This window comes from Tupaia chinensis, unplaced genomic scaffold, assembly GCF_000334495.1.
Source record: "Tupaia chinensis unplaced genomic scaffold, TupChi_1.0 Scaffold143823_1, whole genome shotgun sequence".
NCBI classification, from domain to species: Eukaryota; Metazoa; Chordata; class Mammalia; order Scandentia; family Tupaiidae; genus Tupaia; species Tupaia belangeri.
Window position 1 is genome coordinate 202,819 of NW_006203673.1, and position 12,343 is coordinate 215,161.

Consider the following 12,343-nt stretch of genomic DNA (forward strand, 5'->3'; position numbering starts at 1 on the left):
TCATCACTTGTAAATAAACTCTGGGAGCCCAGGCTTGGTGCTCAGAGGGCAGCCTCGGGTGCTGCAGAATCACGTGGGGGCGCTGAGGGGTAGATCACACAACCTGTACCTACAGGATGGGATGCACAAAGGAATGACAGGATAAACCTACCCGAGAAATACAAAAACACGGTGGTATCACAAATGACCAGGAAATAGAGACCTTGGTCCCTGGAGGATCCTCTCCAAGTAGGAAGAGGTGTGCTGACTTGGGCAAGATGCTGATGTAGTAATGATCACTAGAGATGGCAAATGGGCAACAGGAAGGTGCCACTTGTGTTTCTTTCCTTTTTTTTTTTTTTTTTTGGAGAGGTTTTTGCTATAGGGCGTGTGTGCTCTCCAGACAGGCAGAGAGATAGAAAGCCAGAAAGAGAGAAATCCCCAGGGGGGATAGCCACACCGCAATCCCTTCTCCTCCATTCTCCTCTTGGGATCTTGGGCACGCACGCACACACGCCCGGCATCAGTTTAAGCCACCGGGTCCAGGACTCGAACCGCGGTCAACTACATGGGAGTCCAGCGACATAGCCATTACACTAACTGTTGGTCCCTGTTTCTTTCTTTTTAAGAACATTTCTTTCTTAAATTCTGTCTCTTTAGCATATAAATGGATATTCAAATATCAAATATTCAAAGTGGGAAAAAATAGAAAGGTAAGTGACAGTCTCTGATAGAAGCTGAGACTCTCATGAGTCACCAGTGGCAATGCAGATCAGCAACTGGGCAAGAGTTAAAATGACAAGTCCACGTGCCCTCTGACCCAGTAATTCATCCCCTAGAAACTTGCACTACCAACAGACTTGCAATGACACAATGCACAATGATCCATGGCAGCTTTGCTGGTGAAGCTGAATAATTAGAAACCAATCCATTTGTCTATCAAGGAAGACTTAGGTAAATAACCATGGCACATCCAAACAACACACTGCTATGCAGCTAGAAAAAGGAATGAGGAAGCACTCTGTGTGCCTGTGTGGACAAAGTTCCAGGACATTTTGTTAAGAAACAAAAAAGCAAGGTAGAGACTTTGTGATTAGAATGTTGCCTTTCATGTTACAATGTGGGAGTTAAGACTTCTGTCATATTTACTTTTATTGGGGTACACATATTCTGTATCATATAAGAATCTACAAATATGCTGTCTTCAGGAAGGAAAGGACCTGGACTGAAGGAGGATAAGATAGAAGAAATGAAAACCTTCGGGTAGATGCCAAGGAATGGGATTGCTGGCCTGGGGAAAAACATTTGGAGGAGGGATATGGAGACAGCATTGTTGAGACAGGGAGGTAGTATTGTTATATTTTGATCAACTGGACTGGTGATCATGTCAATATGTGAAATGTTCACATATTGAAATGATCATCTTGTAAGCTAAATAATGTGATTGAATGTATTTTAAAAAATGTAAAAAATAAAATAAAAAAATAAAAAAGGAAATAGATTTTTTTTTGTATAACTAAAAATACATTTGTTAATAAATAAACTGTTTTAAAAGGTTAATATTCATTTTGTTATTAAAAAGAAGAAGAAAGGAAAACCTGTTTCCCTTTAATATTTTGAAGCAATGTGAATGTAGAGCATTTAATTAACAAAATTATAGTTCTTTTTTTCTTTCTTTCTTTCTTTCTTTTTTTTTTTTTGAGAGAGAGATTTTTGTCATAGGGTGCATGCACTCGCCAGAGAGTGAGAGAGCGAGAAATTACCTCCTTGGGGGATGGCCACGCCACAAACCCTTCTCCATTCCCCTCTCGGGATTTTGGGCATGCACATGGACCTGACATGAGTTTCAAGCCTCCAAGTCTGGGACTTGAACCACCGTCAGCCATATAGGAGTCCAGCGCCTTAACCACTATACCACCTGCTGGCCTTGCCTTCTTCAGGGTGGGATGCGGTGGGCTGGGTAGTTCTTCCTCGTGCTGTTCAATGTCTCTGAAAGCTACAATAGACATAATGCCAACGCTGAAAACCGGGCCTGGCGGCGTGTGCAACACTGCTGCCTGGCAGGCTCGGGCCACACAGAGGCCCAGGCCCAGGTCCCAGCTCAGTGCCTCGGCCACGCACAGCAGCAGCTACTCGGGGGCTGGGACCACAACAGGGCAGACCTGGCCCAAACACAGCGCATGCCACGCTCTAAGAGCACGGCAGATTCCGCGCTGACTGCGGCTCGGTGCACATGGGCTAGGCTGGGATAGTGCTGACGCGGCTCAGCCGCCCTGACCCCTCGCAGCAGTTCTGTACATGCGTCAGGGGCTGGAAACTCGGGAGAAGCCCTGCCCTGAGGACAGGTGACAGGGACTCACGTCACTGAAGGGGCTCCCATGTCAGGGCAAAGTCAGCACAAAGGCAGGGAAGGGGTGTGGCCCACAGGCGGGGGCTGCTCTCTGCACCCAAGGCCGCAGCCTCCCTCGGCCCACCCTCCCCTTGAAGCATAGAGGCCCAGCCCGCACACGAGCAGCGCCCCACCCTCGCTCTCCCAGCACTGGAAGTGTAGCCGTGCCCACAGGAGGGCCAGGCTGGTCACGGAGCCCTCCCCGCCCACAGCGCACAGCCACGCCGCGTTCATAGCCACAGGGTGGGGCACACAGAGCCTGCAGTGAGCCGCAGCCAGCAGGCCCCCGGGCTGTGGCTGACTCGTGGCCTCCGTTTCCAGGTGCCCCTGGGAACTGCTCAGAAAACCCCTGTCAGAACGGCGGCACCTGTGTGCCAGGCGCTGCGGCCCACCGCTGTGACTGCGGGCCGGGGTTCAAGGGCAGACGCTGTGAGCTCGGTAAGTCAGGGCTGGCTCCGTCGCCAGCCTGGCCTCGGGATGCCTGCACTCTGCCCCGGGACCACGGGGCCTCGGATCTGTGTGGGCCCGGGGCAGGAGCTTGGGCCTCCCACGGGCACAGGCAGGGAGGCTGGTAGGCAAGGCCGCAGCGGCGGCCCGGAGCCACTGCCATGCTGCTGCCAGGGGCAGGGTCCGGACAGTCAAGAGCTGGAGCCACAGTGCGGCGAGGCGTGGCCTTAGGTGTGAGTCCCGCAGGGTCAGTGCCCCCGCCCTGAGGAGGGGCTCCCACCTGGCACCATCCTGAGGCCACTGTGGCCTTGGGAGAAGCCGGCGGCACAGACCCTAGGCCAGGCAGGCTGCTAGTCTCTCCCAGGCAGAGGCCTCCTGACCGTGGCCCCTCTGCACTGCAGCCTGTACCAGGGAGCCCCACCCCTGCACGCGGCTGTTCTCGGAGACCAAGTCCTTTCCAGTCTGGGAGGGCGGTGTCTGTCACCACGTGTAAGTCGTCCCCACCCCAGCCTAGGCTCCCCCAGAGACAGACCCTAGGCCAGGCAGGCTGCTAGTCTCTCCCAGGCAGAGGCCTCCTGACCGCGGCCCCTCTGCACTGCAGCCTGTACCAGGGAGCCCCACCCCTGCACGCGGCTGTTCTCGGAGACCAAGTCCTTTCCAGTCTGGGAGGGCGGTGTCTGTCACCACGTGTAAGTCGTCCCCACCCCAGCCTAGGCTCCCCCAGAGCCTCCTCTCCGTCCCGCTCACCTAGCCTGCCGTCACACGCTGCCCGTCCCTCCTACGTGACAAGAGGGGACCATGGCAGGGCTGTGCACCTTGGTCCTCGTTCCTCGTAACGGGACCACCGGACCTGCAGCCCTTGGGCCTGCTGGGGGGGCGGGGAGGTGGCAGGAGCGCTGCTCGTTCACCTCTCGGGACCTTGCTGCTAACGTTTCGGGACGCCACAGGTCGGTCAGTCAACAGGCCCACTGAGCTCCCACTGGGGGCTCGACTGCTCTTGACACGCAGCGCCCACCTCCTGTCGGGAGCAGCGGGGCCATGAGTGCAGCGAGGAAGGTGGGCAGGCGCAGCCGCGGTGGGGGACGCACGGGGAACACAGCACTGGCGGACACTGGGCAGGAGGGCGCTATCTAGGAGGAACCTTCCAGAGAGCAGTGTCAGTGACCAAGACCCAAACGAGGGGATCGGTCTGGGGAGCAGCAGGGAGGTGGGGGGCTGGGGCCGTGCCACTGGGGGCAAGTGTGGTGGGAAGGCCAGGCACAGGTCCTGCAGCCCCCGGGGATCCTCCCCACAACGTGGGCCCTGCAGGGCTCTGAGCAGGGGAGCGGCCCACGGTACTCGCTCTGCAGACAGTGGCTGCAGGGGGGCGAGGGCAGAGCTCAGACCTCGCCCACGGCAGACCGTGTAGGAGACGCAGACCTGCCAGGCACCTGGCAGGGCCACTGGCAGTCCTGAGCTGCACACCCTTGCCTTCCTGACCGGGACAGCATGTCACCTGCCAAAGGCTTTCCTCCTCCTGTCTACCTATCCGCACCATTCGAGGGGCGGTCATGAACTTAACGCGCAGCCGTGCCTTCCCTGCATCCTGTCTGACCCCCTCCGCGTGCTGTGGGGCATCAGACCACTTACGCACTTCACACGATGGTCACTGTGGTCGGGGCTGACCACGGCACTGCTCTCCCCACGTGGCCCTCCTGTCCGGCTCTCCTTTTCCCGCCGTTTCCAGGTCTCTGTCCGCCTCCACAGGCTCACGGAGTACATGTCTCTGGCTGGCATGTTCAGTGGCTGTTCTAGGATTTCCGCCCATGTCTCCCAATCATCACTGCCCACCTGTGGTCACTGCCACGCCTCTCAGACCATGGCAGAGTCCACGGCATCACACTCACCCCCACGTGCTTTCGGCCGTCGCTGTGACTGTATGATGTGTTCTGCTCTCAACAGACAACCAACTCTTTTTCTGAGAGGTTTTTGCTATAGGATGTGTGCACTCGCTGGAGAGACAGAGACAGAAAGCAAATCCCGATCTTCACGGGGGATGGGCATGCACAATCCCTTCTCCATTCTCCTTTCGGGATATGCACCCAGCATGAGTTTTAATCCTCCAGGTCCAGGACTCGAACCACGAATGACTATGTGGGAGTCGAGCGATGTAAACATTATACCACCTGGTGGCCTCAATTAATTTTTAAGTGTTGAAAACTAAATGTCTTTGAAGCCAGTAGTGGTGTAGAGGTTAAGATGATGGATTCCCACATGGCTAGTGGTGGTTTGCGTCCTGGACCTGGCGGCTTGGAGATCATGCCAGGCACATGTATGTGGGCGCCCAAAATCCCGAGAGGGGAATGGAGAAGGGATTGTGGTGTGGCCATCCCTCCAAGGGCTGATTTCCCTCTCTCTCTCCTCTCTCTCACTCTGTGGTGAGCACATGCACACTATGGCAAAAAACTAAAAAAATGAACGATTAGAAAAAACGTCTATGTTTACTGGCCTACCTGCCATTTCCAGCAGCCCCCCTCCCCCGTGTGGTCCCATTTGGGTCATTTCCCACTCCTTAGAACACCAAGTACCCTCTTGTGTAGGTCTCTCTGCTTCTGTCTATAAAGGATTTTTGAGCATACTTTTGCTGAAACTAGAATTCTTGACTACTGTTTGTCCTTTTGGCACTTTAAAGATGTTGTTCCTTCAGACCAGCAGATGGCATAATGGTTGTCGCTGGACTCCCACTTGGCCAACCGGGGTTGAATCCTGGACTCAGCGGCTTGAAACACAGTGGGCACGTGTGTGCCCATTAATCCCAAGAGGAGAATGGAGGAGAAGGAATTGCACTGTGGCCACCCCCTTTAGGGGGTGATTTCTCACTTTCTGTCTCTCTGCCTGTCTCTTTAGCAAGCATATGTGCCCTATAGCAAAAATCTCTCTTCTAAAAAAAAAGATGCTCTTCCCACATCACCTGCCTGTAGTTTCGTCCCTATCTTGTCCCACTACCTGTCAAGTGTCCTCCCACCCCGAGCCTGCCCCCCATAGTGCTTGTGCGTTTTCTCCTTCAGCTTTTGAGCAACTTTACTGTGATGTGCTTTGGTATGGTTGTGTGCATTTACTTTCCAGAATTTGTTAAGCTTCTTGCATTTCTGGGCTTTGGGCATGTCAGATTTGGAGAATTTGGGCTGTTCTTCCCATAATTATTCTGTTCCTTCATTTCTCTCTTCTCTGGAACTCTGAATTATGCATGTGTTAGATCAGAATTGTCTCACGGATCACTGCAGCTTCTTTCTTTTTTTAATGTCCTTTTTCTCCTTCTCATTTTCGAAATTCTATTGTTCTGCACTCCAAGTCACTGATCTTTCCTTTTGCAGCATCTAGGCTCCCTAATCTTATTCCACAGCGTGTCTGTTTCAAATCCTATGGTCTGTCATCTCTGGAAGTTCCATTTAGGTCTTTCTAAGATCCATTTCTCTCTCCATTATGTTTATATTTTCCTTTGGATCACTGAACACGTGGGACAGATTTTGAATAGATGTGTCAAGGTCCTTGTCTGTTATTCCGGTCATTGCCCTCATTTCTGGGGATTTTCCTATTCAATTATTTTCTCCTGGTTGTGGGTCACTTTTTTTTTAATTCTTCATGAGATTCTCTGAATATCTTAGTTTTTTTACTGAATGCTAGACTTCATAAATGTTATGTTACTGAGTTCTGGGTGGTTTTTTTTTTCTTTCTTCCTTTTTATTGTATTCAGGAATGCTGTCTTATTTTTCTCCTTGCAGGGCAGTTACATGAGAACACTGTGATCATTCTGAGGCTTGTTTTCAGGTGCCTTTAGAGAAGCCTTTATTCTGGGCTAACTGTGCCCCAATTTGATGGCATGGCCTTTCCAGAGCTTCTACAGAGACTGGTTGCTAAATGAGACCTCTCTGTCCAAGCCAGGGAATCGCTGGGCTCCTCAGTAGTTCTTCCTGCTCAGCCTCACGGGGCCGCTCTGTGCACCAGCTTCCTTGTCCCCACAGGCACTGGGAGCTCAGGCAGGCCCCTCTTCCTCAGCACAGCTTCCTCCTCTCAAGGCCACTGCCTTCCCAGTCCTCTGTCTCCTCAATGCTGGGCCCCTGGCTAAGTGTAAGCCCAACGGTGCCCACGCTGGATCCCACGGTGGCCACAGGGCTTACTCACTAGCCTCCTCTCAGGGATCAGAGCCCTGCGTGGTCTGTTTTCTAACACCTGAAAGCAGTTACTTCCTCTACCCTGTCCAGCCCTCTGGCTATGCACGTCAGGTTAGTTCTAGACCATGACTCCCTTGTGGCCAGAAGCAGAATCTTGCAAAGGAACCATTAACCCTGAAGTTCTACCAAGCTTAGCAGACTTGGTGCTCTGAGCCCCCAGATCCTCAGATTTCTCTTCATCGGCTCTGATACCTGAGATCTTCACCAAGAGCCAAAGCACTGTCCACCCACTGTCACATGCGAAAGATGAGGCAGGAGCAGTCCCCAGTCTATGCAGTGGGGCCTGCGGTTCCAAAGGCTCACGAAGGCAGCAGCTAGTGACAGGGAGGGATTGAGTGGGTCTCCTGCCTCACAGGACCCACAGAGAAAAGTAAGGTCACCCCCAGATCAGTCCATGTCTCTGGAATTTCAATTTGTCTTTTCATTTCATGACTTCGTCGGCGCTCATCAAAATGCATGCAGAAGTGGTAAACTACGTCGCACCTTTCTAAGTCTGTTTAATAAAAATCTGACTTTGTGTTGGACATCCTAATACCTCCTTAGGAGGTAATGCTTTATTGAAAAATACTGGCTTTCCTGTACATGCCTCACGTCCATGGGCTCAGGCAGTCGTGGCCAGGCAGCTGACGGTCGCACCTCAACGTCGGTTCCCATGGAGCTTTCTCATGGCGGCAGGTACAAGAGAGTCTACAAAGTTCACCGCGATGTCTGCTTCCGAGAGCGCTGCGAGACCACGGGTCCCAGGACCCCTGCACAGGTGCACGGGGGGATGGGCGGGGCTGGCGAGGGTGGCCTTGAGACACGGGGCTGCAGGCCATCTGCCCAGAGGTGCAGGCCCTGTGCAGTGTGCCCTGCTAAGGACCGGCATATCCACGTGTGTGCATGTGAGCACATGTGGTGGGCACAGCTGGGGGAGGTCACAGTGCTCACACAGAACACAGTGCTATGGGACCAGCAGATGGCGTAATGGATATATCGCTGGACTCCCACATAGTCAACCACGGTTCGAGTCCTGGGCCCAGTGGCTTAAAACTCATGCCAGGCACATGTGTGCGTGCCCAAGATCTTGATGGGAATATGGAAGATTCAGGATTATAGCATGGCCATCCCCCCGTGGGGTGATTTCTCACTTTCTATCTCTCTCTTTCTCTCTGACAAGCATACAAGCCCTGTAGCAAAAATCTCTCTAAAACAAAACAAAACAAAACACACAGCGCCACAGCTGGGGAGACTGCCTTGACAGGCCTGGCACCCACCTGCAGACACTGCCTAGCCTCTCCCCACCTTGCACTCACGCACGCCCACCTCCTTCCCCAGGAGGTTCCATGCCATCACAAGGATGCTGATGCCTAAGAACACGTTACGCTTTTGAACACTCAAGTCCAAACCTCGGTCATGTTCGTGGACCAACCAGGAGCCACGCACACAGCCCACTGCCTCCCAGAGCCGGCCGTGCTGGCCTCCCCCCACACTAGTCCCTGCGCACACCCACGATGACCGCCACGCCCAGGGCACACGCTGAGACCCCCGTTCGCCCATTGTAGGGCGCTCTGCACGCTGGAACAGACGCGTGCTAGGGCGGGGTGGCCGTGGCACCTGGGCTGACGGAGCTGCAGGGTCATAGGTAGTGCCTGCCCTGCCATTAAGTCATTTATCTGATTATTTCAGGAAACAAAGTAACCTTCAAACACTGAAGAAATCCTAAGGTACGTTCACCGTGTGGGGAAGGCAGGTGGGGGGGTACCCCACCGTGTGGCTCCTCATCTGGGACCTCTCAAGCATGCTGGCATGTGCCAGCAATGGGGGGCAGCTGAGTCTGAAGACCCTTTGGGGGTCCCTGTCTCTGCCTCTTTCATGAAAGAAATTAATAAAAAACAGTGGCCGAGGGCTGGGCGGGACACCCGCTGCACCGGCACTGCCCCACTGCCCAGTCCCTCAGCCTCCGAGAGAGCTGCCGTCCCCTTAGGTCCTCTCAGGTGAAAGCCCCGCTGGGGTTCAGACCCCCAGGGCTGCCACGGGCCAGAAGACGGCACATGGCTCCCGGTCGGCCACGGCCACCAGCCCTAGCAGGTGGGAATGAGGCCCTCTGGATGAGGGCGAATCCTGCTCACTCTGGAGGGAACTGGGCCAAGAAATCTCCGGGTCAGCCACAATGGCTGCAGGGGCACTGCAAGGGGCTGGCGGGCCACCTGGCACAGGGCGGGGCTGGGATGCTGTGGAGTCCTGATGGTGCCAGGGACAGCTGGGCATGCCTCCCAGCCCCGAGTGTGGCCCTGGGGAGTGGGGCAGGTGCTCGGACCCGTCACTAGAGTCACGACGGACACCAGGACTGGCGGCACCCGTAAGTCCCGAAATGAGACACTCTCCTCCATTTGTGTCTGACCCGGTGTTTCCCAAATTCTTGGCAACAAGCTCCATCCGTCCCCACTTCCTCACACACGAACCCCTCAGTCTTCAAGAACACGTACTCCTCGCAATCTCTGGGAAGGACAGGCTGTCAGAGCCCACCACGGCCCGGGAGCAGCCTCATGCTGACACTTGCCACGGCGCCCTGGGGCATGGCTGGCCGAGGGCGGCCTCCTCCCACTCCCTAGTGCAGCCTAACTGTGCACCTCCCTGGGGCTACAGGAGAGGAGGGAGCCCCAGGGAAGGCCTGGTGTTCTAAAATGGCTAATGAGATGAGGGCGAAGACACTCGGAGACCCTCATGACAGCCAGCAGCTCCCACTGAAGGGCCACTCGGGAGAGGCCGAGGAGGGGGCAGCGGGCTCGCGAGTGCGCCACGTCGGCATGTGAAGGAGGGCTTGCCCCGTCCCTTCAGAGCCCAGACCGCATGTGCCCCGTGCACTCAAGGCGTTGCTCCCGCACTGCAAGGTGTGCAAGCGAATTTCTGCTAGGGTTTGGGTCGGAAGTATTCCCGCAGCAGCAAGTCATCTGAAATATTAACACATCTTTCAAAAACTCACTCGGCAGATTCATTTCTATAAAAACAAATCCAGAAACCCTTCACTAATTATCAAGTTATCAAATACCGGCTCAGAGAACACCTATTCTTGACGCCATGGAGAAAACTACAAACACGCGGGGAACAGAAAGGCGCCCTCCCAGTACCCACCTAGGAGCCCGGAAATCAACTTCAACCAAGGCGCCGCAGCCCTGCTCACGCCCGCAGAGAGGCCCAGGGTCATCTCAGATGGAGAGCGGGGAAGAGCAGCCTGTGGGTTGGAAACTGAACCCACCGCGCGGGGTCCCAGAGGCCTGCTCTGCTGCTGTGAGGCCGGCAGGTCTGGGGTAGGGACCCGAGCAGCAGAGGCGTGGGAAGCAGGGCTTGACAGAGGACCAGGTGCGGCTGTCTGTTCTCATCCTCACTGCTTTTTCTCCGAAGGACCTAGGACGTTCTCGTTACACTCCTCCAACCTCAAGTTTCTAAGACCCAGGAAGACGAGGTTAAGCTGGATGGACAGCACCACAGAGGCAAGGTCCTGGCTGGAACCAGCCCTCTGGGCCAGGCCCACACTTAGCTCCAGGACCGTCACTGCACACCTCGCGATGTATCCGGGCGCCCGTGCTAAGCTGGCCTCCCAATGCTTTGCTCTCAGACCCCAGTGTGGAGCCCTCAGGGTCCTGGCTGATCACGGAGCCACTGCCAAGGCCCACCTCCGGGTCGGGGGCCGGGTGACGGCAGGGCCAGGAGATGGTGAGAGGTGCATTCTGGGCAGAGCACCGTGCTGACCGCTCCCCCGTACTTGTGCTGGTTGCTCTGCAGGCTGATGTCCACCACACGCACTGGCATTCCGGGAGAAAAGGCCCACAAACACTAAGGGGAGCGCTACACAGCCTTCGTCTACCATGGGCACAGGTCTGCAGGCTTTCCCAGGAAGCCAGACAGCAAATGCTTCCTGGCTCGGTGACCGCCACTAGACTCTGCCACCGCAGCAGGTGCGTGCACGGGTGTGGCTGGGCGCCAGTCTCGTCTCATTTACAGACAGGGTGGCCAAGCTGGCCATAGTTGGGAGAACTGTTGGCCTGGGCTGGCTTCATGCAGAGGAAGCCACACCAGGAGGACGAGCCACCACCAAGGCACCAAAGACCTGGGTCTTCACAGAAAAGGCAGAGGCCTGCCTGGGAAGCCGAGGCACAGCAAGGGCCTCTTGGGGTCCGAATGCAGAGCTGCGCAGCGCCTGCCCTATGTGCCAGGCCTTCAGCCCCTCTTGGACTCGGGGGTGCTAGTGCAGGCTCCCAAAGAGTGAGGATGGTCCCGGACGTGCTACCTCCATGGCTGAACACTCATCCTACCCCTCGCCATCCAGCTTGCTCCTCCGCGCTCTGGCCTCTCCTGGCCCCACGCCCCATGTGCCGTGCACAGAGCAGCCGCTCCCCCTGCCCATGCTGACAGCAGACCCTGCTGCGGGCCAGCACGTGCTGCCTCCTACTGCCAGCCAGCCTCATAGCCTCGGACAGGACCTCCCTCCTTTCACAAAAAAAAAAAAAAAAAAAAAAAATCGAAGAGCTAGAATATATTTTAGGCTTTTTATTTTTATTAAAATTGTGTGTGCATATGTCTGTGTGTGCAATTTGTCATTTCCAGAAGGAGGAACAGTCATTTTGAGACGTCCCTCCTATACTCCAAAAACAGCCCCCAGTCTCCAGACGCCCAGAGAGCCCAGCTTAGTGAAGGGTCTCGGGCACGGGGTGAACGGAGGACACCGGAGCCCCACACCGCTGACTGCCCCTGCAGCGCCGGGACTGCCACTGTCACCGTGTATGCCACAGCACTACCGACCGGCAAGCGGTGAGACCAGAGGGGCCTGGAGGTGTGAGCCCCCCCCAGCACAGCTGCGACCTCTGGCCCTAGCCACAAGGAAGCACTAGCATGTTGCAGCATCTCGGCAGGACAGTCTTCGGGCCCTGAGCCGCCTGCCAAGTGTGCCACCTGGTAGAGAGACCTCCCAGAGAGAAGCACGTGGGAGTCGTTCTCGGATCATCCCACTGCCCCTGCTGTTCTCACACCGAGGGCCTGCCTTGAGGGTACTCGGGGTCCACCCAGGAAATCTGTGACAGAGCTCCTTCTGTGTCAAACCAACGTAGGCAAAGGCGCCTGGTGGTTACCCGTTTGCTGACCGGGATTCTGCTCGATCCTCTTACTGGGCACAAGAACAGCACTGCGTGTCACAGAGGGCGGGTGGCACACGGCACGGAATGGGGCATCTGTGCTGTCCCACAGTCCTGCCTGTGGCAGAGGAGGGCGGCAGAGGCAGAGGGCCCTCCCCCCGCCCCCAGCCTCCGGGGTGCCCGAAGGCCATGAAACAACCATGTCC

General features: G+C 55.6%; 1 protein-coding gene across 1 annotated transcript in view; it reads left to right on the plus strand.

Moving 5' to 3' along the window:
* Window positions 1–11,406, plus strand: part of SNED1 (sushi, nidogen and EGF like domains 1) — a 65,299-nt gene extending 53,893 nt beyond the window's left edge. The window contains exons 29-33 of the mRNA XM_027766996.1: window positions 2,690–2,806; window positions 3,217–3,304; window positions 7,702–7,783; window positions 8,695–8,732; window positions 9,999–11,406. Coding sequence (XP_027622797.1) covers window positions 2,690–2,806; window positions 3,217–3,304; window positions 7,702–7,783; window positions 8,695–8,706 — 299 coding nt within the window. The 3' untranslated portion in view covers window positions 8,707–8,732; window positions 9,999–11,406. The remainder of the gene's footprint in view (window positions 1–2,689; window positions 2,807–3,216; window positions 3,305–7,701; window positions 7,784–8,694; window positions 8,733–9,998) is intronic.
* Window positions 11,407–12,343: the final 937 nt, after the last annotated feature.